The following is a 25,933-nucleotide window of genomic DNA, read 5'->3' on the forward strand; positions in this document are numbered from 1 at the left end:
ATTAATCGTAAATAATGATGAGTGAGAAAGTTACCGACGCACAAATATCATACCCCCCAAAAAAGGCTAACCTCTGTTATTGTGATGGTGAGAGGTTAGCATGTCTTGGGGGAATTATATTTGTGCGTCTGTTACTTTCTCACTCATCATTATTCACGATTCATTCAGGATTATCTGTAATAATGGTAGCATCCACATTAATGTAGAAGTGTTTAGAAACATATTCTATTCTTATTTACAATAAAAGTGACTCCAAAATGACACAATACATTATTTACCATTCGTTTCTATTGGTCACAAAATAATCTGAAACAACCAAAACAAACAGCAAATGCATCCAACACATTTTTTGAGTCACAAGCTTGATGTAGTCATTGCGTGCTATGAATATGGGTCTAAATACATATTTAACTTTTGACTACTTTAATACCCATATAAGTGAATTGTTCCAATACTTTTGGTCCCCTAAAATGGGTGGACTATATACAAACAGTGCTGTAATTTCTAAACGGTTCACCTAATATGGGTGAAAATACCCTCAAATTAATGCTGCACTTTAACCTCATAGTCATTGTATCATTTCAAATCTAAAGTGCTGGAGTACAGAGCCAAAACAACCAAAAAAGTGTCGCTGTCCAAATACTTTCGGAGCTCACTGTAAATGACAACACAGTGAAGAAAATAAATGTAATCAAACATGCCTGCATGTTAAATCAAGGTACTGAAATTAAAACCATACTAATATAATCTTCTCTTTTTTTCCTTCTGAACAAAATATTCTAAGAGCATTTTCTTTTCCAGGTCCCTTTGGTGGGTTACTATCAGGCAGACCATGGGGGAGGGGTGTAGGGGACGGTTTAAGACAGCTGTCCAGACACCTCAAAAATATTGGAGAGAATAGGATAGGTCACCTTCATTGAAAAGAGGATAAACAAGTATTCCTTCATAAAAGCAACAGAATGGTCCACTTTAGACAAAAATGTAGAGCGCCTGCAAATCAAATCAAAACGATTAGAAATAGGTGAATTAACCTTCATTTACATGAGAATTACTTTTACAAGACCACAGAGACAGTTGAAGAGAGGAAACATGTTATCGTATGTACTGTATACTACTAAATGTATTGTTTTGTTTACTACTTCAGTAACACAGCGAGATTTCAGGGTTGGTGGTTGGGGATTGGGACACTCAATGGGAAGGTTACCCAACAGATGAAGAGGGGTTGTGACATTTCTACAGCGGCATTTAAAAATCATAGAGGGAGTGTTACCTTCATGATGGATAAATGGCTAACAATAGGCTGGACAAAACTGCAGTTATTCCCACAAGGCTACATCCTGGTTACATAAGCAGGATATGATCTCCCATCACCTCAGACCTCCAGGACTCAAGGCTGAACCTATACCACTTTCTTCATAAAATCAGAACAAACACATGTTGATATCTGACCCCCAAAATAAATTATGCTCATAACAATTATTATTACACTGTTAAAATAAGTAAAATAAAAAAAAATACAGCTTTACAATTATGTAAGTAATGTATCTGTAAATACAATTGTGTTAAAAAAAAAATCCCAAACAACAGATTATTTTGGCAAGATCTCCTATGACATCTCCGGACCAAAGATATGACTGCAGACAAACTCCTATGTTAGAAAATATATTTCTTCCTGGATATTTAAAATAAGGACTACTTGAGACACAAACAACACAAATAGATGGAATTGCTTTATGGTCCAAACTGTAGGCAGTCTTATTATAATCTATACAAAGAATCTGTTTCTGTCAACTGTTCCTTTTTCACAAATGCCTTTCTTGCAGTCTCTCAGTCTTTGTCCGAGGCTTGTTTACCTTGTACACACTTTTTGTGTGAGTGTTGGATTCCTGGGACAACTGTGTGGTGATCCTGGCAGCTCTGGATGTTCCTCTTCAAAACTCTTCAGAGAACCCAGATGTTCCTTTTCAACATAACCCTCTTAGCATTGTGGTCCCAATGTAGCATGTGTAAAACCTAAGGTTTGAATCTCTTCAGCAGTGGATTAAGAAATAACTCAACATTTGAGATGGCTAAACAAAATGCTCTACAGGCTCTTGCCTTCATAATTGTCCAAAACAAATATACCGTGTATGCGATCCTCATCACGATCTGGCTATTTCTGAAGAGGCATACAGTATAAAACTAAAACAATAAAAGCATTGAAGTGCTGCTTTGCCAGTATAAATCTTCAAACCAAATTGAGAAAAACGGAGAATGACCTTGCACAACAATAACTTAAAGGGGAGAAGCTCAAAACTGTGATGAGAAATCACAGAATCTGTGGTAAGTTACACAATAGCTGGTTCTCTGCCTACTAAGCAGGAGCCAATACCCTCCCCAAAAAACTAACCTGGGACACTATGTTCCCCTACATGCTGATCAGTGTCAAATTGAAGTGTTTCATTTGTGCTTGCATCAGGCATGTTCAGTAATGTCATTCATTCCAGACACAAGCTGTATCGCTTCAACATGAGAGTGAAAAGACAGAGCGAAGAGAGGAGGATATGTTACGTCAGAGAGGCACAGAGAGACACACTAGCAATTTGGTGTGATGTAATAATGCATTATCATCATCAAGATGTGTGGTACAACAGAGGGATTGGTGTCCAACTCTTGTTCTCAGAGGGGGTGGTGGCGCCCTCTGCAGGATACGGCCAGAATCAGTGGCAAAGAAATCTCCTGCTGCAGTCCAGTCCAGCTAGGGCCATTCTCACTCTCAGTAGCCTTCCCAAATGGACATACTGTACTGTAGACTCAGTTTGAGTCTCTATTCCACCCTCTCTCTCCCTGTGGAACCCTCTACACTTCGGTGGAGAAGAGGATGCTCTGACGCTTACTGTCCGGCGTGGGGATGGTCTCCAGCTGGAGGAAGTACAGCAACACCTGGACCTGGGGGGACAGACGGACAGTTAGAGGGACATCAATACCAAATAAGAAGTATGGGGGGAGAGAGAGAGGGAGAGAGAGATTGAGGTGGGGAAGAGAGAGAGAGAGAGAGACTATATCGCCTACCTGTGACATGACCTCCAGGGACCAGCTGTCTCCCATGCTGATAGGCTGCGTGGGGTTGGTGGGGATCTTGCTGTCCTTCTCTGCAGGCCGCAGCAGGGTGGGGCCAAACACTGTGGCCAGGTTGTGGAGGGACATCTTGTTGATGCTCTCCTTGTCAGCCACCCTGGGGAGCGGGGAGAGACAGAGGGTGAATGGTGGTTCATGGTAATACACCACGTGAAAGGACATAACAATCACTCTATTACGCAATCGAATAAAGAGTTTAGGTTCTGCTTGTTTGCTTGGGATCGGTTTGTCTCTAAATGCCTGTGTTTGTCTAAGTGTAGCTCTATGTCTGGGGTAGCTCTATGTCTGGGGTAGCTCTATGTCTTGGGTAGCTCTATGTCTGGGGTAGCTCTATGTCTGTACATAGCTCTATGTCTGTACATAGCTCTATGTCTGTACATAGCCCTATGTCTGTACATAGCCCTATGTCTGTGCGTACCTCTTCAAGTGATCCAGCAGGAATAGGAATGTAACCAGGTTGGGTTCTGGCAGCGACAACAGTAGATTCAGCATGCAGCTCTCTTTGGCAACGCTGTCAGACAGGGCTGCAGAAAGAGAGACAGACATTCACACATTAACCTGAGTGCTAAGTTATCCCATGATAATGTTATAGGTATAAGTTGCTGTTGGCCCTGTCAAAGGCATGAGACTGACCAATGCCTCCTGCGAAGTTGGGGTACAGGTCGTCAGTGAAGAGGGGTTCTGGCAGCTCTCTGAAGTACAGCTTCAGAGTGCCAGCGATGGCGTTCACATCCATCTCACTCATCATCACAGACACGTCTTTGTTGTCTGTGGGAAAGATGACAAAGCTCAGAAAGACAGGCAGAAAGTGTAGCCATGGCAACAATGGAGCAGGAGACATATAGCCTCTGTCAATTCTGCCATTCACAAAAACACACTGCACCTCAGTTCATTGGCAGATAGACACTGGCTGAGGACGCAACATGCTCCCCAAAGCAAGCTGTAAATGTCGTAATCAGAGAAATCACCACACATATACGTACTCACACAAATGCACACACACACAGACACACAAGGTCACACACGCACAACATGCTCAACTAGCACACCCACACATAGGAATTAGTAAGCCTAAATGAAGAAAGAAAACTGGGTTAAGCACTAAAACTCTTTTAGTCTTTTTTTTAAAAGCAAAACCAGAAAATGTACCCATGATTCCCAACAACGGAGCACCATAATCAGAAGTTCACCTAGGGGAAACAGCAGGGCAGGACACATGGATTTGATAGTAGTCAGTCCAACAGACTGAATGCACAGAGAGGCCAGCCTGATAGAACCAGACTGATGGCTGCATTTGTTATTCTATTTCACTTCACGTATCACAGCTGGTTCCACCAAGCTACAGAACGTCCACAGAGTATCCATATGCTATACTGTAGCCTATTCCCAGGTCCAGGGCTCCACTGAGAGGGGGAGCCAGGGGGAAGTAAGGTATTGGTACTCACTGGTGTCGAAGGCAGCCTTCAGGGCCTGGATGTCTGTAGCCACCCCTGAGACCCGGTAGATGCCCACTTCCTCCATCCCCCTCCGCTCAATCTCCTCCAGACACTGTCTGACGATATAGGGCACCTTGGAGCGCTCCCGTCTGTCATGGGGAAAACACACACAATTAAGGATTGGCATACCAGAGGGCATGGGGATACACACACTCACCAAAGGATTTTTTGGTTGGATATTCCCACTGACAATAATGTGTGTACTGTACTGTTGTCTCTCGCTGCATTGTTGTAGTATGTGAACCCAAAATATAAACACACATCGGCTGTGTACTTTATCATGTTTATTATTATTATTATTATGGATACAAAATGCACAATTACCACTGTGTGTTTTGTTGTGGGTTCATGTACTACATATGGGCAGGTCGAGCTGGCGGGCAGCTCTGTGTAGCTAGGTAGTTGTTCTAAGTCCCAGTAGTGATGGTGGTGGTTCTCTGTTGGTGTTATTGGTGGCATGTTGTCTCTACAGCCTTAATTGGTTCTGCTGTTAAACCTTGTTAGTCCGCTCATTACCAGCAATCCAATTAGCGTCACTCACCAACATCGGCCACAAGCCTGGCCTCAACCAGAGACGGAAGAGGAAGCAAGACATCCCCACTCCCTCATTTTTTCTGTTTCAATGGAAGTCAATGAACTAAGTAGACCAGACCCAGCTGCTATCGCATTGGTGTCTATGGGAGAGCCACTCCCTTAAGTAGACAGGAACTGGCCATTTTATTCAATGGTAAATGGCCTGAGTGAACTATCTTTATTTATCCACCATCTTTGCCTCAACTGTCCCTTACTGTTTAACTACATATTGCACTCTCTCTCTCACACTCAATCTGAATGTCCCTTCACCCCGTCTTTCATGGTCCCTATTTACCCCTCAACCGTACCCCCTCTCTTTATTCTCTGTTGACAACCTCAGAGCAGTGTCCACAAGGAGAAATGCAAGTAGGAACATCGTTTCTTCCATCTATGGGAGACTGTGAGTTGACTTCTTATCAATAACATTAACCTTCCCTAAAATCACAATCTCTCTTTTGACCAGGTCAAAAGTAGTGCACTGTATAAGGAGTAGGTGCCATTTGGGATGCAGACAGAGACCACTCTAATCAGTGGCTTGCCAGAAGCTTTGCCAGCTGTACACCAGAAACAATGTTTCTAGTCTCTTATTAGACTAAAGGAGAAGGGGAAGAGGTCAGTTCCTGACCAGGGCTGGTGCCTGGGGGAGTGAGTGAGTAGTGACATGGGAATGTAGTTGGGATTATCTGGGATGAGAGGCTCACGATCTCAACAGGGAATCCTGTCCATCCGTCTCCCCCCCCCTCCCCATCTTCTCCCTCCTTCTTTCCTCAGAGAGGTTCTCTGGCTCTTAGATTAGGCTGTGACATTCACTTGGGTCACTTGCGTTCACCAGCTGTCTTACGGCAGGCTTTCTCCATGGTTACTGTATAGATGGCCAGGTGGTCAGGGAGTGTGTTCGGGATATATTTATATGAGGGGACTATTGAACTCACTTGGTCACCGTGGAGATCTTGATTCCGAACACGCCCATGGGTTTACGTGACGGCATCCTCTTCAGACTGAACTCTCGGCTAGTAAACTTCATAGAGAGCTTCACCTCGATCTGGAGTAGAGAGAGAAAGGGTTAAATGACAGTTTAAACCAGTTTACACTGACAAGAGAAGTAAGATAAGATACGGATCAGTTAAGATACGTTTAGATAATTGTTAAGATAAGAAACACACATTTAAAGGATCACATGGCATGGCACAAACACAGACTCTGTCACGTCTACTCCCGCTCCTCCTCTCTGGCGCTCGTTGTTGCCAGTTCACTCACAAGTACGCACACCTGCCACCATCGTTACGCACACCTGCGTTTCATGAGACTCACCTGGACTCCATCACCTTCCTGATTACCTCCACTATATCTGTCACTCCCTTTGGTTCCTTCCCCAGGCGTTATTTACTCTGTGTTTGTGTTTCATGTCTCTACGCTACTCGTGTTTCTTGTTTTGTTAAATGTATTATTAAATGCACTCCCTGTACTTGCTTCCCAACTCCCAGCGTACACGTTACAGACTCATCCCTTCAACGGGGCTGACACCTTAACACACACACACTCACCCCGTTCATGGGGATAAGCGTTCTCTGCCAGTCTTTGCCTTGGAGCGTCTGCGGATCCAGCTGGATGGGGCAAAAACAGAACAAAATCCTTGGTTAGTACACCAATACACTCAGACACTAACAGACTCATAAAGACACAGAGACAAAAAAACAAGACCATTAGGCTACCTTCTTCCCTAGGACTGAATACACCAATTGTTTATAATTTTCTTCACACAGTGACGTTATAACGCATTCAAGTGCAGCCTCAGGTTTCAGTTGGTCAGCGAATCTGGCCCCTATCACCTCCTACATTAGTCATCTAATTATCCTCCTGTCCACTCTGGACAAACAGAGAAACAGATCCTGCCATCTGGACTGAGTTCAGCCGGGCACACCGTACCCCACCACACTACACACCAAACACACAGTTCATCGTGTACCTTTCTCCCTCATCCCCATCTTGGCTAAGCTCCATCTGATCACGTTTAGCGCCGGATCATGTTCCCAGCACTTCATTGAATCATCTCAATCTCCTGGGCCATTACAGTAACAGTACACCCGTAGGGTCCCTCTCTAGGTCCGTATCAGTTCAACAGAGGAAAGTACGCACGAGCACATCAAAAAAGTAAAAGGACAAGGAAACGTTGGCTGTATGAGGTTGAGCCAAAGGCGATCAGTATGTCACTGTGCAAACTGAAAGGACGGCTAACATGGGCTGTCTGTCGCTGGAATGTAGACAAAAAAAACAAACACACACAAACACACACACCGTTCCCCTCCCTGTATATTATTTGCTTCTGTCAAAGCATCGGACATCAGTCGTCCTCCAGTGATGGGGGTTACCTTGCCTCTCAGCAGGGCAATGCGTATACTTCTCCACAGCTTCTCCCTTCACCCCAGGCTGGGGACCTCCTTTCCCCTCTCCCTAGTGCCCTCCACACTGACACTGCTGCAGTGTCTGGCCAACAGAGTGCAGGCCTTGCATCCCATCTCCTCTGTCCTCAACTACTTCATCTACCATGGCTCCCTGTGTAGAGGGACTGACAAAGACTGACAAAGTCTAGTGTACAAGTTCTGTAGATTTAGGGAGTTGGTGGTAGACGCTCTTATCAGGCCCATACTGCCCCTCTCCTTTTCTCCTCCTCCATCAGTAGAGCTGTAGTCTCAGCACGGTGTCTCTCTGTCTCTCTGTGTCCAGTCCCAGTGTGTAGCCTAACTCAGCCCCGCCATAATGGTCTCCAGTGGTCCAGGAAAAGCTCTGTTTCGCCCTACACACACCTGAATCGCTCGCTCTGAGGAGTGTGTGTGGATGTGTGTGTGCCAGGATCGCCAGCTAAAGTACGTTCTCATACACACAAGTGTGGATTGCATTTCAGGACGACAAACTCCTCCCTCTGCGCCTCTGTCTCCTCCCCTCTGTTCTCCATTGTCTCCGCCTCCTTTCCTTCCCTCTCTCCTCTATTAGTAACAGCTAATCCCTCTGCTTAAGTTAGCGTTAGTGTAAAATGTAAAATGCACCATCCCCCCAATAGACCCCAGTGAAGCCCTGGATAACCCCACCAACCACTCTCTCCACTGGGACTGGGTGTCCCCCCTCGCCCCCACTGGACGAGCCCAGTGCACCACATTCCCACCTTGTGTGTTTGGGTGAAAAGTTGATCTGAATAGTGTGTATTGATGCGCATACAGGGCTCACTGTCAAAATAAATAAATAAATAATCTGCTGGGACTTTCATACTAAGCTGCTCAGCTTTGGCAACATGGCTTCCTGCTGTGTGTGTTTCTGTGTGAACTGCATTAGCCCCTGATTAGAAGGAGAGGATGAAAAACAGAGGTGTTTCGGCCCTCCAGGACCGGAATTGAAGAACCCTGCCCTAGAGGGAGATGGATATCCACATTTTAGCTTTGTTTGATTAACGAGCAAGCGACAAACCAGAGAGAAACTACCTGGGTCCAGCCACCATGACTACCTCTGCTCTGCGGTATAGTTTCCCCCTAGGTACAAATCTAGGATCAGCTACCCCTCCCCATTCCTCACTTTAACCATTCGTGGGGAAATTCAAAACTGACCCAAGAGCAGCGTTTAGGGGCAACTTCACCCTACAAGACTGCCCCAGGTCGGGTAAACGTATGTGTGTTATTGTACACCACTGAATACTGACAAGTTTTCATACACACACACACACCTGGCCGAGTGAGGGAGGGGGGAGGGGAACAGGGAACAGTACACCCCCCAGAAGTGGACCAGATCCAAGCAGAGGCTCTGAAACACTAACCAAGGATACCTGCCTTTCCTTGAAACAAAACGGGCTATGTACACAAAGCCTATACCAGTGAGCCCCCTATCCAGTACTCCATCCTTCAAAACCCACAAGCAAAAAAAAAACACACACACACACACACACACACACATTTGCAATTGAAAGTGTGAGAGCCTCAGCAGGAGAGACAGGGTTGCCAGATCAGGTTGGATCAGACTCATCGGAGGTGTATTCAGGACATGACGTCTACAGGTAGAACACATGAATTATGGACCCTGATTCAAACACGGTCAGGATGGTTTACTGACACATTACCCTCTAAGATATGTTTTTCTATTAAATTAATCTAAAACACATCTAATCACTGTAGACAGTCTATCCTACTACTTACATAATAAGCTAATTCATTAATCGAATCAGCTGAGCACTCAGCAGTGTCCAGTCCACATCTAGGACATTCAGACAACAATCTCACCACACTGACATAACCATAACGTTATCTGGCTATGTCACCATGGTGCCGTTACAGTGTTACGGTGACTCAGAGACGTACCGGGATCTGTCCTTTGCCAATGATGCGGTCGGTGCTGTCTCCATCCTCTTTGATCTGCTTGGTCTTGTTGTAGCTCTTCTCATAACACAGCAGCCTCAGGGTCTGAGAGCCCTCCAGGTCTATCTCAAACTCCTGGAGTACAGAGAGGGGGGGAGAGAGGGGGGGAGAGAGAGGGGAGAGAGAGGGGAGAGAGAGAGGGGAGAGAGAGATTGTGGTTAAAATTATCAAAAAACACACATTTCTTTCCACAGGGCAGTGGGGTGAGACAGGGATGCAGCTTAAGCCCCACCCTCTTTAACATATATATCAACGAATTGGCGAGGGCATTAGAACAGTCTGCAGCACCCGGCCTCACCCTACTAGAATCTGAAGTCAAATGTCTACTGTTTGCTGATGATCTGGTGCTTCTGTCCCCAACCAATGAGGGCCTACAGCAGCACCTAGATCTTCTGCACAGATTCTGTCAGACCTCGGCCTTAACTATACATACATCGGCCTAAACATCAGCGCCACAGTTAACTTCCACAAAGCTGTGAACGATCTGAGAGACAAGGCAAGAAGGGCCTTCTATGCCATCAAAAGGAACATAACATTTGGACATACCAATTAGGATCTGGCTAAAAATACTTGAATCAGTTATAGAACCCATTGCCCTTTATGGTTGTGAGGTCTGGGGTCCGCTCACCAACCAAGAATTCACAAAATGGGACAAATGCCAAATTGAGACTCTGCATGCAGAATTCTGCAAAAATATCCTCTGTGCACAACATAAAACACCCAATAATGCATGCAGAGCAGAATTAGGCCGATACCCGCTAATTATCCAAATCCAGAAAAAGCCCTTAAATTCTACAACCACCTAAAAGGAAGCGATTCCCAAACTTTCCATAACAAAGCCATAACCTACAGAGAGATGAACCTGGAGAAGAGTCCCCTAAGCAAGCTGGTCCTGGGGCTCTGTAAACAAACACAAACAGACCCCACAGAGCCCCAGGACAGCAACACAATTAGACCCAACCAAATCATGAGAAAACAAAAAGATAATTACTTGACACGTTGGAAAGAATTAACAAAAAAACAGAGCAAACTAGAATGCTATTTGGCCCTAAACAGAGAGTACACAGTGGCAGAATACCTGACCACTGTGACTGACCCAAAATTAAGGAAAGCTTTGACTATGTACAGACTCAGTGAGCATAGCCTTGCTATTGAGAAAGGTCACCGTAGGCAGACCTGGCTCTCAAGAGAAGACCGGCTATGTGCACACTGCCCACAAAATGAGGTGGAAACTGAGCTGGACTTCCTATCCTCCTGCCAAATGTATGACCATATTAGAGACACATATTTCCCTCAAAAACAAACCCAATTTTGATAAACTCCCATATCTATTGGGTGAAATACCACCGTGTACAATCACAGCAGCAAGATTTGTGACCTGTTGCCACAAGAAAAGGGCAACCAGTGAAGAACAAACACCATTGTAAATACAATCCATATTTATGTTTATTTATTTTCCCTTTTTTACTTTAACTATTTGCACATCGTTACAACACTGTATATAGACATATGACATTTGAAATGAGGGGGCGAGAGAGAAAGAGGAGAGAGAGAGGGGAGAGAGATGGGGGAGAAAGGGAGGAAAGAGAGTGGAGAGAGAGAGAGAGAGAGAGAGAGAGAGAGAGAACGCCACAGAAACCACATAGATTTATGGGGCCTATCTGCATACCAAAACCACATAGCCTAAAGTAGCTTTACAGTAATTCCTCGAAGGACCAATGTAAAGAATTAGGGGTTTCAGGACTGGTGAAGATGATGCCCATCTACTGTGGGACTCTGATAAGGGAGCAGACAGAAGAAGAGATGCAGTTATTCTTTACATTAAGTAGTTAAGTCTTTGGCATGAAAGTCTCAATAGGGTTAATCTGTATACGTTAGCAGTTACGTGCTGTAAATGTAAACGCATTGTGAATAGCAGAATGGACCGCTGATGGAGATTCCCGTTAATTATGTAAAAGAACACCCTGCATATGGTTTCCACATGGTTCGGGGCCGCAACGCATTCCATTAACATTTCCACACACATGAGTCATCATCAGAAGCTCCTCATTAGCTAACACTATTTCCACTTTGCTGAGCAAAGTAATTAAGCAGCAGAAGCAGTTCCTTGAGCCTGATGGAACATTTCTGCTGCAGATGAACAAATTCGCTGATTGTGTCTCAAAGCTGTCGTGCGCATTCTCATAGCTCTCATGACGCACAAGCACTTTGTGTTTGCGGTGTTCAGCTCTGGTAATAAGTGACTGTGTGTGTGTGTGTGCTTGGATGTGAAACATCTGCTGCAGTTGGGCTCTCTGCTGTTAGGCTTTCTCATTAAGACACTTACGCCACAACACCAGATGTCATGGCCTTGGTAGTAAAAAATGCTGATACTGTACTCTGCATATGTCGGGTAATAAGTTCTTACCTCGTTCCATTTGGGCTCTGTGGTGTAGCGATACACCCGCGTCTTGGCTTTGTTCGCAAAGTAGCCAAAGGAGTCCACCTCTAACGTGCAGTACAGATCTGAGAGGAGAAGATGAGATACAGTCACAGTTAGATTCACCCAAAAGACTAGGACTAGTTGTTGTCTCTATGACGATACCTCACAGAATTAAATAGAACACTAGAATGGATATTGCCATCCTAGCAACATGAATAAAAAATCTGTCATTTTGTTCAGGGAAACTTCTCAATGTGAGCTCTGTGATACCCTCTGTAAATTAATTGTCATAAAAGTTACGCATAGTAATGTCGCTGAGAACAATGTAATAACAAAGTTATTACAAAATCACATTCAATATATGTTGAACATATGTTTAAACTTCTGTGCTATCAGTAACCTCTATCAAATTATATGACATTTACCAGAACAGGTGTGTTTAATGTTTATGCCTGTGCTACAGGACAGCTGTGTCCCCAGTAAGGGTGTCGTCCTAAATGGCACCCTATTCCCTATATAGCCCTATGGGCCCTGGTCATAAGTAGTGCACTATGAAGGGAATAGGGTGCCATTTGGATTGTAGCCTAATGCCTGTGTTATTACTCCTGTAAACTATGTACAATATAAAGACCCTTCGAGGGGGAGGGTCACTCACTCAAGCTCTGTTTGAGGCCGGAGGCAGAGTGGACGATTACATTCAGGAATCCATGGAGGCCAGGCGATTCATCCTCTGGAAATACACACAGGTAAGAGAGATGAAGGATTAGATAGGAATGAAATGTTCACATTGGAAAGGGGAATGAAACCATAAAGAACCCAAAATAACTATATTATCTTCACTCTAGAAACTAAACTAAAAAGAGACCAAAAACTACAAACATGTTCAAACTGCAAACTGTTATGACATCAATAACTTCTGTTTTGTTCTTATTTTTCTTTGCATAGAATGTTTCTCCACATAGTTGATGCAACTGACCGAAGACCTCAGAGCAGAACATTGAGGAACATCTGGTACCTTGACCTTCTTTGTTGATGGTGAGTGGGATGTGGTGGACGGTCTGCAGCTTCACACAGGAGTTGGTCAACATCTGTAGCTCCATGGAGGTCAGGGAGAAGCTCTTAAAGCCTGGGACAGGGACCATACAACCACAGGGTCAAGGGTCAGGGGTCAGTCACCCACACAGTACAGTATGGGAGTTAACGATGCATGTGAGCAAATATTAGTGGTTTCAATGCATCAAGAAGGTTGGTTCACTGGTCTACACACCATGGAATTCAGGTCACATTATTGTCCATCTTCATCTAATCTGATGCAATGGCTGCTCCTTACTCAAACACACATTGCTTACAGAGTGCTCCTGAAGAGCAAGTTTAGTAACATTAGAATACTGAGGGACACCTACATTTCTTCTGCTGTTCCCGGATCGTCTCCTTCCACTCGGCCCGCTCATAGTCTGATGACATCAGGAACATGTAACCCTGAAACACAGCACACACTTAGATACAATACACTCATATACAGCCTATCAAAGATGATGATGATAATGTTGCTGTTGTTGATGATGATTGTAATGATGAAGAGGGTGATAGTGATGATGATCATTTGTTGTTGATGATGATACAGAGGAAGACAGGGGGCTCACCTTGCCGTTCCTGTTGTGTACTCGGAGGGCCATACTGGGGGAGGTGAGCAGCAGAAGAGACTCCTGCTCCGACAGCTTCTTCCTCAACCTGTCAATCACCTTTGACCCTTTGTTGGCTCTCTGTAGGTCACAGACAGAGACAACACATTTGCAAAAGTCCTGTCAACTACATTTACTGACTTGTGTGTGTGAGAGTGCATGTGTGTGAGAGTGTATCTGTGTGTTCGTATGTGCATGCATGTGTGTGTGCATACGTGGGTGTATCACTGTGTGTGTGTGTGTGTGTCATTCATACGTGTGTGTGTGTGCATATACACTATATGTGAAATACCTTCTCTCTCTGGATCTCACTCTTGATGTGAGAGATCTTGACCTTCATGGCATCCAGCTCCTCGTCAGGCACCTGGGGGATGGGCAGAGGCTCTGAGTCATCTGCGTTCTGGAAGGTCAGGTCTGACAGAGGGATGTACCATTTGGAATCATACTGCTGACTCTTCCTGCAGAGAGGAAGGGATAAAGGAAGGTAGAGAAAGAGAGAGAGAGAAAAAGAGAGGGGGAGAGACGAGGGAACGAGAGAGAGGTAAAGAGAAAGGGAGAGGGGGGTAGAGAGAGAGAGAGAGAGAGATGGAGATATGAAATCCTAGCATCCTGTGATAGACACTCCTGGAATATGTTAAAAGAACAAGAAAAAAAGAGTGAAATATAAACAGAAAAATATTTTACCCTCCGATCTGTTTCTTCAGCTTGGCACAGAGCAGCAGGTCGGTGAAGAGGAAAACATGGCGGAGCTTCCTGGCTCCCTCCACCAGCTCCACCATGAAGCTGTCCTTCAGCAGCTGGCGGTTCTACAGAATCACAGAATCAGCCATCATCAGTCATCAGAACAAATCTATACATCAGCTAATCAAGCAATATCATCAACTTCCTAATCTGCATTGGTTGAGATGCTGTGTGGCCTGTTATGCCACCATGAACCAGAAGGGGGCAGTCATGTTGTTTTTCCACACAGCTGTACATTTACAGCTCTGGGTATAAAATGAACCAGCATAGAGGGCCAATGTCTGAACAATGTTCTATATGACGTCCTTGTCTAACCTCATGAAGGACTATAGGGGGTACATTTCTGAACAGGTCCAGCATGTTTACAGCACCTGAGGTGGATATTCTAAGTAAAGCATACTTAAACATAACATAAGGAGGTCATATTTGATCAAAGCACATACTGTAGATCAGGGCTGCCCAACCCTCTTCCTGGAAATCTACTGTCCTGTAGGTTTTCAGTCCAACCTTAATTTAGCATATATGATTCAGCTAGTTAAGGTCTTGTTGAGCAGCTAATAAGTAGAATCAGGTGTGTTAAATTAGGGTTGGACTGAAAACCCACAGGACGGTAGATCTTCAGGAAGAGGGTTGGGCAGCCCTGCTGTAGATCATTTGAGGACAGTCAGAGGCATGACTATGTATCATATGCCCAGGGCATTTCTGAAGAGGTAAAACATAGAACTATTTACAGATTTACTGCACTCCCTACAATGAATGGTCTAATATTGCTAGACCTGAGGGGTAGAGGTACACAAGCAACCCCCCTCCTCCCTCGTCTCCCCCCTCTCAACCCCTCTCCGCACAGGCCACGCACCAGCGATCCCCCAGCCTCACATCACCGTGGCAGCAGGGCCTGCGAAGCATGATGTCACAGCCAGCCCCAGCCAATCGTAGCCCTCCCCCTCTTCCCCCCACCCTCCCGCAGGTTGACGTTTATTGTCATGAGTCTTGCCCAGGATGCAGAACTGAGCGGTTTCCAGATTCATGAAAACAAATATGTGCTTTTTGGTCTTAATTTAGGGTTAGGCATTAGGGTGTGGTTTAAATCAGATGTTATGACTGTGCCAGCTAGTGACCACTGCAGAGCTGCCTCTAGTACATGCGTCATCCCAATAAATGTCAACCTGCCACCCTCCCCCCAGCCCCCCCCCTGTGGGCACCTCTCCTGAATGATCAGTCATTACCACTGCCATAACACCGGTGAGGAGGAGAATATGCTTCTGTGTGTGTGAGTCATCCACGCTCACACACACCTAACAGGGTCTCCCCCAGCAAAATGCAGGGCCGTTACTGTACCAGTCAGTATGTGTGGACCATAGAGATCCTATTAAATTACTATTATATGATACAATATCAGTACTTATTGCATTTACAACTTGTCTAAGTCCTATCTATCATCAACTGATTTCAGCCAACGTTTGGCTGTGGATTGACTGCATTTGAATGGGATGTTGGCATATTGGCAGTACATTCGTCTAAAACTGTCTGGCTAGCTAGCTAACAAAAATGCTGTGCAGATAATTTATTCAAATTCATTATTTTACACAATATCTTGTGACAGCACTGGCTCCCTGACCAACATGGCTGACCTTTATCCCCTTATAAGAAGGTTCATGTCCATTCTAGTATTCTAATTCCTAATTCTATGATGTGGACCCTCTTAAAATGAATGTCACACAATGGCTCAGATCCAGAAAGCAACACATCACACAGGCACCACAGACGCATGGTAGGACACCTGCTCTGTGCCAGTCCTCAGCCTGATTGACATTCAGTCTGATATCCCTGCCAAGGAGATGAGACACTGCTAATTTACTAATTCCCAATGGCAGCTCTAATTATTCATTAGATAGATAATGAAGGCAGCCATGATGGTCTGTGATAGATAACTTCCTCACTGGCTGAGAGAGAGAGAGAGAGAGAGCGAGAGAGAGAGAGAGAGAGTGAGTGTGAGAGAGAGAGACAGAGAGAGTGTATGAGAGAGAGACAGAGAGAGTGTATGAGAGAGAGAGAGAGAGAGAGTATGAGAGAGAGAGAGAGAGAGAGAGAGAGAGAGAGAGAGAGAGAGAGAGAGAGAGAGAGAGAGAGAGAGAGAGAGAGAGAGAGAGAGAGAGAGAGAGAGTGAGAGAGAGAGAGAGTCAGGCTTCAGAGGCCACCAGGCTCATTTGCATTTTAATTAAGCATCTTATTTTTGGCCCCACCCCTCTACACCCCCCCATCTGGCTGGGCAGGGCCCCTGGGTGACACATGTGCTGCTCTCCTCCTGCACGCCTCCACTGAACAAAGCACAACAGGTTACAATCTACTGCATGACACTACTGTGTGATTGGGGAGGGGCGGCAGGTAGCCTAGCGGTTAAGAGCGTTGGGCCAGTAACCTAAAGGTCAGGTTGCTGGTTTGAATCCCAGAGCCGACTGGGTGAAAAATCTGTAGATGAGCCCTTGAGCAAGGCACTTAACCCTAATTGCTCCTGTAAGTCGCTCTGGATAACAGTGTCTGCTAAATGACTAAAATGTAAAATGGCCCCTCTTTCACCAACACCAACCCTATAGGTACAGTACACCTCTCCACTCAGACACAGTATCAGACAAGGGATGTAATAATAATATGCCATTTATCAGACGCTTTTATCCAAAGTGACTTACAGTCATGTGCGCATACATTTTAACGTATGGGTGGTCCCGGGAATCGAACCCACAACCCTGGCGTTTCAAACGCCATGCTCTACCAACTGAGCTACATCCCTGCCGGCCATTCCCTCCCCTACCCTGGGCCAATTGTGCGCCACCCCATGGGTCTCCCGGTCGCGGCCGGCTACGACAGAGCCTGGATTCGAACCAGGATCTCTAGTGGCACAGCTAGCCTTAGACCACTACGCCACTCGGGAGGTGTCAGTTAGTTTAGTCAGTACAACTACATTTCCATATCAGACTTACAATGGAAATACTTTTATATCAACATGTTTTTTTAAAATCTTTTTAAATTAACCTGTCAACATTTTTGGACCCTCTTAAAGGGAATGTCACACAATAGCTCAGTGGCTCAGATCCAGACAGCAACCCATTTAAACCTACAGTCCTAACTCTACCCTAACCCCAACTCCAAAACCACACTTTAGGTTCTCTAACCCTGCTCCAGATGAGTGTCATCTACCGCTGCCATCACAACCTCTTCTCTCAGACCACAACCGCTCTACTATATCTGGTTATCAGTCCACACTTGGATGGTTCAGTTCCTTAACCACTGTTACACACTCAAGTCAAGACAACCTAAGAGCCGGTCCAAAAGCAGAGCTAACCACAGGACCACTGCTATTTAGACCTCAACAGCTTTCAGTGAGTGTTGGACCGATGCACTGGAAGTATTGTCGATTTAGCATTCTTCTGAATAGCCAATGATAGCAATTAATTGTGTATAAAAGGCTCAAATAGCACAAAAAAAAGCTGACCTATAGTGACTGGACATTCCTGTAAAGCTGGAGATATCCCAAGTCGACTGTATGAGTCCCAAATGGCACCCTATTTCCTTATATAGTGCACAACCTTATGGGCCCTGGTCAAAAGTAGTGCACTATTTAGGGAGCCACATGCTATATTTGTGTATATCTTAACATAGTGGGGTAAAACACACACACACCCTAGGCATATTCTCACACACTAGCTGCTAAAGCACAATATAATGAGGCCCATTGGTTCGATGTACTCCTTGATCAATATTTGATGATCGGTGTGGTCTGGGCAGACAGAGCTGCGAATGGGGCCCATGAGGATAAGGGTGTGTATGTGGGGGGGTAATGATGGGGTGCAGTAATGGCAGGGAGGAGCCTCAACATTAATAATTAATATGTACTCCCCAGTCAGAGATAAGAGGCTCGATATGGGGCATTATGAACACCGGTGTCACGCCAGCTGTCAATCAAATGACATCCATTCATGTGCAACTCCAACCCGGGTGGTCTCTAGGGGGAAGATGTTGGGTTTGAGGGATGGAGATCCAGCACAGAGAGCAAACAGTGGGGTTCCTAATAGGCATGTGCAGGGGACTTTTTATTATTGCCATATTTGGGCATATATTGCGTTTGACACCATATTAGGTCATCCCATACGGCCCCCCTTCAGTGGAATCACTACCAGGTCGTTATGAGGGCAGGGCAATGTTCAATCTACCAGAGTCTATCTGCTTAAGAACATTCAACAACAGAGATACAGCAGAGCCTGTATTCATAAATCATCTCAGAGTGGGAGTGCTGATCTAGGATCAGGTCCCCCCTGTCCATGTCATCTTATTCATTATGACCTAAAAGGAAAGACTGCTCCTAGATCAGCACTGCGCCTCACCTCTCCCTTCTTGACGGTCATGGACTGGCGTCTGGGCGTGGTCTCCTCGTTGATGCTGGACAGGAAGTTCTGGGAGATGCGGAGCGCGTCCTGGAGCAGGGGGTGGTCCGGGTGGCTGCAGGGCGTGTGCTTCAGCAAGTCCTGCAGAGTGGAAAGGCACACCCACCCAGAGACACAGAGTTACAGTGTCTTACAGCAGAGCCTGTGTTAAAGTATTGGGATTGGCAGTTAAAACCAAGACAGTATTTAAAAATCATGTGGTGTGAGGTTCACAGAGTTACCGGTACATAAAAAAGAGCAGGAAAATGAACAAAAGGCAAACTGTGTGCTTTGCTGCTGGCTTGTACTCACATGCAGAACCAGGGTGCTTCGTGTCACTCTGTCCACTGGTTTGTACAGGAGAGCTTAAAGAGAGAAAGGAGAGACAGCAGCATTAATTATATTACAACCACTCCACCTAAGTCAGAGCATTATGACATGACCCCAGTCAAATACTGTAAGTGCTGTTCCAAAAAATGTGCACCAGCCTGTGGTAGTGATTTCATGGGGTGTATTCATTAGTGCACACCGTAGCAAAACATTCTGCACCGTACCGAAATGCTTTGCAACAGGTAGGTCCTTCCTCGTTTCGGCCTATTTTCTTGCTGTAGGTTCCTAGTGAATACTAGCCTCGCTAGCCAGCCTGAATACACCCATGTTCAGTAATGCTGTTGGCTACTTACTCTCCAGAGAGTTCTTGGCTGACTGGTCCTTCAAGTCCTTGGTGCTCCTCACCTTGAGGTTCTGTAGGGATACAGAATGAGTGAACAGTGGACAACATTACACAGGGGAAAACCTGAAACTAATCAACATGCTTCATACATGTACAACCATTGTGGTGCTGGCAAATAATAATAATAGCCTGGCCCTTGGCTTGGTCAAATGTAATGCACTATAAATGGAATTGTGTGCCATTTGGGACACAGAGAGGCCACCAGCACTGAGGACAGACACACTCACCTCAGCCTAATTCCTAATTCAAGCCCGCATCAGCATTTTTCCCACCATCACATTCAGATGGCAGAGAGACATGCATCGTTACATTTCCCATTAAGAACACTGAGTGATTGATTCTCTGCCTCAAATCCAGGCACCATCCTTAATGTTCACCGGTAGCTTTGGCACAAGATTTGACGTATCAGCGATCGTGGCTACACAAGGACTTTGAATATTAGTCCAAAATAAGCCCTCAAAAACCCTGCTAGTCAAGAGATCTTAGTCAAATTTTGATTTGATTGTTTAACCCATTCACCCCTGTAGTCTGACAAGTAATGAAGCATTACACCAAGTGTAACCCCAGCTTCGTACATCGTTGTCTAAACAGTTTCTCCCAAAATGAGACAGCACCACGGGCATGTTTAGTGTCCTTGCCCTGGCATTATGCTTCTTTGTTCAAGTAATTCCACTTCCTATCCGAGAGAGACGTTCTGCCACTAGCATGGCTGGGCCCTTCAGGCTAACTGTAAAGCACTGTTTTGGGGGATGATTAATGAATATATTAGCCTGTCATGCTTCATCTGCACATAGGTAAGATGGAGTGCATTTCCCTACTTCAGGGTCTCTATCACAAGCCGCTGGGGGCTCACAACGCAACCAGAAACCCAACACAAAATATGAACCACCACACCCTCACCCTCTGCATTGTTCCACAGCAAGTCATCATCTCCCATGACCAAAACAAGAGGTGTACCCCCTGGCCCCCATAGTCAAGATGAAAGGACAAAACCCATCCAGACCAGTAGTCATCACCCCTCCCTCCCTCCTCCCCCTCTACCTCCGTGCCAGTTCCAATTACCTCAGAGATTTCAGCGAACTGCGTGTTTGCCTGGCAGCACTTCTCCGCCGTCTCCACGGCAACCTCATAGTTGTCCACAAAGGCCCGGTACACTCCAAGCTGGCTGGCCTGTCAGACGAACAGGGAGAGAGAGGGGACAAAATACAGGTCACATTAAAACACTGTCACCACGTCCCATAGCCCATATTTACCAAAGTAGGCCTTCTTTTTGTATTGCTGTTTTGGGGGAAAATAAGGATATGTTGGCATAATCACAGCATGAGAAATGACAGCTACAACCCCTGGGCAGTGCAACAACAGAGTTCACCATAACGAGGGAAGGAGAAACAGAAACACAGACTTGGTGACACAGTTCGACAGACGGGGCAGTGTCATCCTCGCCACAGGAAGCACCAGCGTTTCCGTGGCGCATTTCCGGCCTATGGCTTTTGCCATGGTAGTGGTAGAGGCAGAGAGGAGCAGTTTGACGTTTATTGGAATGAGTCTTGTTCGAGGCAGAACTAAGCAACTTCCGCTAGATGGCCAGCTGCAAAGTCAAAATTGCCTATATTGTAAAAATTCATGAAAACAAAAATGTGCTTTCTGGTCTTCATTTGTGTGTTTCTGGGAAAAGGGGAATTTAAGCAAGTTGCCCTTGGGCATACATTACCCGTAGGAAGAAAACTGTCTAAAAACACTAGTTAGACCTGAGCGGACCACCCACTGTATTTTTGTATGATTAGCAGTAGCTTAGCGGTTCTTAATGCAGGCAAGATCAGTTTAGGGGTGTTTTACACTATTGTTTCATTTCTTGGGTCCTGCTCAGCCCTTTTTCCCAAACCTTTACCGTGTGTTCAAAAATAAACCTTTTATGTTTGACGGTAGTTTATGGTTGTCGTGTAGTTTTTGTTCTCACTGTTCCATGTCACGATTCTAATTTGCATGAATTATGTTACGGGTCTCTTGTCCATCCACCCTAGACGTTTAAAGCCACGGGGTTCGTAACATTAGGGTTAGGCATTTGGGTTAGTAGTGTGGTTAAGGTTAGGGTTAAGGTTAGGTTTAACATCTGACTTTATGACTTTGTGGCTGTGCCAGCTAGTGACCACTCTGCAGAGCTGCCTCCAGAACAAGATTCATGACGAAAAACGCTAACCTGCTGGAGTGGAGGCCTGCGGGGTGAGTAATTGGGCCTCCTCTGTAGCTCAGTTGGTAGAGCATGGCGCTTGCAACGCCAGGGTTGTGGGTTCGATTCCCACGGGCGGCCAGTATGAAAAAAAATTATGCACTCACTAACTGTAAGTCGCTCTGGATAAGAGTGTCTGCTAAATGACTAAAATGTTAATTAACGTCTGTGGTAACGGTTGCTGTAAAAGCACATTTGGAACTCCTTGAAACCCTGCCCGCCAGTGACACTATTAATCTCCCTAGTGCTCAACAGCCCAATCCGTTCTCCAGAATATAAGTGTGAGAACAGGGGATAAAGAGGGGAGAGAATAGAATGAATAGAACGGGCGTCCCCATTCAAGTCAATGATAGCATAATGGGTGGACTGGCGGCAATTGCGAGTGTACCCATCAATCTGTGCTGTGATTTATTGAATCAACTCAAATTACATTAAAAATAATACATTCCATGAGCCACATTACCATGAAAATTATTGCATCACAATACCAGGCAGCCATTGCGAGTGTACCAATGTGTTTACCAGTCAAATTGCCAGGGTTTCTATGGGGTAGAGTGTGTGATGGTGAGAGAGGGGGCAACTGAGGCAAACGCAGAGATGTTTCACACACATGCAGCTAAGTTGACGCTGGAGAAAAGCCTACAAGAACACGGCTTATCTGAATCCCCTTAGCACAGGTCCATTTGCATCTGATAATACATTTTTACAGTGCATTGTATGTCGATGGGCTGCCAGATCCTGTTCCTAAAAACCCTCTCCTCTCTCTAGCATCACCTATGAGCTCATCCCATTCCCTCACATACACATTATCCCCCTGGTGTGACCCCTGACCTCTACAGCATTTCATGTCCGCTGCCGACACAAAGAGACAATCGATTTAGACCCTCTGCGAAAGAAACCCACGTTTTCCCAGGAGATGCTGGAAGTTATGGGGTAAAGCAATTTTCAGCGCACCAAGCAATCCTATCCCCACTGCGTCTGAGTCCTGCCTCGGGCCAGAATCAATCTGCACCACAGTGGACAGGAATTCAGAGCGTGACAATCCCACTATGGGCGGGGAGGAGCCGGAATGGCGGTAATAGAGCTGCAGACAACACAGCGGGAGCCACTGGAGCCGCTCGGGACACACAGTTGCTGGCTGAATGCATGGTGATGGAAGATGATGAGTGTAACCGCATGGTTGGGATGATTTTCTTATCTAGCACGCACAGGGAGGAAGAAGTCATCAACAGCACAATAATGTAACCTGACAATACACATAGCATGTACAGTACTGTATGTTGATGCATGTCTGTGTACATACTGTATCATTTGTGTAAATTACTCATAAAATACACCATTGTTATCCATCTATCCTAAACAAAGAAATGTCAGTCTTCATGGTGTATCAGTAGGCCTACATGAGAAACAGCAGTGAGTGAGTGGACAATGAGAGGAAAACACTACTGTATATTATTTAGCCCCATTTTGGGGCTTTACAGGAGTTTTCTTCCCTTCTTTCTGATAGTGATGTGCTGTTACTACTCCTCTGGCTGCCTGTCTGCTACACAGAGACTTTAGAGACAGGGGGAGACAGCTCTATCAGAGAGACTCTCTTCTCATCCCTCTCTCGCTCCCCTCCTCCATCCCTAAATGGCTGTCATGTAGGGAGACTTTTTCTGCCGAGTCGGCGTCTTCTCCCCCTGACTGACATCTGTTGAGAGAGGAGAGGAGAGGAGCAGGAATGATGTCCTCTGCTATGAGGGAGAGATTGAGAGAGAGAGAGCGAGAGAGAAAAAGAGAGAGGGATAGAGAGAGGGATAGAGAGAGAGAGAGAGAGAGAGATGAAGAACTAACGAACTGCTCCTCTGTTATAGCCTACTATCCATTCATCCAAATTGCTCCTCTCTCAACGCTTGTCTCCTGGGAGATGCAAAACGCAGCGGTTGATGCCACTGATTATCACATAGTAGACACAGACAAGAGAAAGACAGAGGAGAAAAAAATACTAACAATTAATAAATAAAATACGGAAAAGGATTCCGGCATGTTCCGCCCTGACAATATAAACAGACAAATAAAAAAACTCCTTTTACATTTTTTAAAAATTGTTTTGGTCATTTAGCAGACGTTCTTGTCCAGAGCGACTTACAGGAGCAGTTAGGGTTAAGTGCCTTGCTCAAGGGCACATCGGCAGATTTCTTTCACCCAATCGGCTCCGGGATTCGAACCAGCAACCTTTCCTTCTTCAGGCTTCTGGGGAGAGCGAGCTTTCTGATGTTAATAGTAGGGAAGAGAGAGATAAAAGCCTCCCATCGCTCGGTGTATGGCACTATTTATAGGCTGCTTCTTAGAGACACAAAGCACACAGTGTAGCATTAGTCTCAGCAGAAAAGACAGCATGGTGACACTCTCCTTCTCCCTGTGCACTGTCCTCTTACACACAGTACTCATCACAGGCCCGGCTCCGGCTCTACTGCAGTGACTGCATGAGTATTAGAGGGATAAACAAGTGATTCATTCAGAGTTAATTGACCCATTGTTAACATGATGAAATGGACTCAGTCAGTATAGGTTTGGTTCCGGCCTCCATGGCAGAAGTTCTTGGGTGAGGGGGGCTGGGTGGATAATTCCATCTGTCCCCATAGAGTTTGCACCTCATGAGGTTGATCAAAGTGATTTAATTTACCATTTTGATTATACATTTTGATCAGATCGGACATTTGAAGGCTACCATTCAGAGCAAGGTTGCTGCAGTGAGCTGTGCCACACGGAAACACAGGCAGACTGTATAATACATTCAGGTCCTGTATCGTTCTCAATAAGGCTCATGATGTCATGTTGCCATGTAGCCATGTAGCTGTCAGGCTTCTACAGACACAGGGCATGGGCACACCCCAAGGATCTGTCTTATGACCTTACCTGTTTCTGAAAGAGGTCCCCCACGCGCTGGTGGTGGCTCCACTGCTGCACCCGGGGGAGCAGGCCATCGTAGAACTCCTTGTGGACCTCGTAGAGCTCAGGCACCTTGAAGAAGATGGTCTCAATCTGAGGGATGGTCAGCACCGGCTGGGATGTGGTGGCTGCTGCCTTCAGAGGCTTCATAGGCTGAGAGAACAGGAGGGAGAGAGATAGAGAGTTTGTATAGTGTGTGTGTGTGTGTGTGTGTGTGTGTGTGTGTGTGTGTGTGTGTGTGTGTGTGTGTGTGTGTGTTCCAGCCTCTTACCAGTAGCAATGCCTCCAGGTGGCTGAGGTAGGTTTCCTCGCTGGCCAGGATCCCAGATAGAACCCACTTCCTCATCTCCAGGCCTTTCTCTAAGTCCAACTCCGTCTGCAACGAACACATAGGAAACAACAATGACAAAAGTGCACATACAAGTACTGTACAGACTGAGACAATGCAAACCAGGCATGACCATTAGTTTGAGTCTGAATGACAACAATGTAGTGGGAAGATAGAGGAGCAATAGTTTATAAAAGCTGGGGTGTTGTCACGTTCGTTCAATGACGGGACAGACCAAGGCGCAGCGTGATATACGTACATGTTTATTTACACTGAATAAACACACGACAAAACAACAACCGAACCGTGAAGGTTATACATACAACGAACCTTACCCGGAACAAGATCCCACAACTCAATAGTGCCAATAGGCTGCCTAAGTATGGTCCCCAATCAGAGACAACGAGCGACAGCTGCCTCTGATTGGGAACCACACCGGCCAACATAGAACCATACACACTAGATCCCACATAGAAAATACTACATAACAAAGAATATACACACCCTGACTCAACATATACGAGTCCCCTGAGTCAGGGCGTGACAGTACCCCCAAAGGTGCGGACTCCGACCGCACAACATAAACATAACAGGGTAGGTGCCGGGTGGGCATTCCGCCTCGGAGACGGATCCGGCTCGGGGCGTGATGACCTCTCACTCTCCGCCTCCCTGTTGCGCCCCTGGTCTGGTCTGGACCTCGACGCGCTGCTTCCCCTCTCCTTCCTCCCACGATACGCCAGGCCCTGTCTGGACCCTGGTGTGGGAGACCCCGAACCTGGAGAGGGGCTGACGTCATGGTCTGGACTGGAGCCGCTGACCGGAGCTGGATCAGGCACCGGTGGAGCGGACTGCTCTGGAGTGGAGC

The 25,933-nt window shown here is 45.8% G+C and overlaps 1 protein-coding gene across 2 annotated transcripts in view; it reads right to left on the reverse strand.

The window, feature by feature from the left end:
* Positions 1-543: 543 nt before the first annotated feature.
* Positions 544-25,933, reverse strand: part of LOC121541613 (breakpoint cluster region protein-like) — a 128,980-nt gene continuing 103,590 nt past the window's right edge. For both annotated transcript variants that reach the window (XM_041850767.2, XM_041850766.2), the window contains exons 4-24: positions 25,012-25,116; positions 24,708-24,893; positions 20,642-20,749; positions 19,530-19,590; positions 19,159-19,211; positions 18,808-18,948; positions 14,372-14,493; positions 13,980-14,145; positions 13,649-13,768; positions 13,409-13,484; positions 13,021-13,131; positions 12,661-12,735; positions 11,991-12,088; positions 9,527-9,658; positions 6,731-6,790; positions 6,119-6,228; positions 4,563-4,702; positions 3,751-3,885; positions 3,536-3,641; positions 3,052-3,214; positions 544-2,928 (exon numbers count right to left, since the gene is read on the reverse strand). In XM_041850767.2, coding sequence (XP_041706701.2) covers positions 2,839-2,928; positions 3,052-3,214; positions 3,536-3,641; positions 3,751-3,885; positions 4,563-4,702; positions 6,119-6,228; positions 6,731-6,790; positions 9,527-9,658; positions 11,991-12,088; positions 12,661-12,735; positions 13,021-13,131; positions 13,409-13,484; positions 13,649-13,768; positions 13,980-14,145; positions 14,372-14,493; positions 18,808-18,948; positions 19,159-19,211; positions 19,530-19,590; positions 20,642-20,749; positions 24,708-24,893; positions 25,012-25,116 — 2,358 coding nt within the window. In that variant the 3' untranslated portion in view covers positions 544-2,838. The remainder of the gene's footprint in view (positions 2,929-3,051; positions 3,215-3,535; positions 3,642-3,750; positions 3,886-4,562; positions 4,703-6,118; positions 6,229-6,730; positions 6,791-9,526; positions 9,659-11,990; positions 12,089-12,660; positions 12,736-13,020; positions 13,132-13,408; positions 13,485-13,648; positions 13,769-13,979; positions 14,146-14,371; positions 14,494-18,807; positions 18,949-19,158; positions 19,212-19,529; positions 19,591-20,641; positions 20,750-24,707; positions 24,894-25,011; positions 25,117-25,933) is intronic.

This window comes from Coregonus clupeaformis, chromosome 27 (genome assembly GCF_020615455.1).
Source record: "Coregonus clupeaformis isolate EN_2021a chromosome 27, ASM2061545v1, whole genome shotgun sequence".
Classification (NCBI taxonomy): domain Eukaryota; kingdom Metazoa; phylum Chordata; class Actinopteri; order Salmoniformes; family Salmonidae; genus Coregonus; species Coregonus clupeaformis.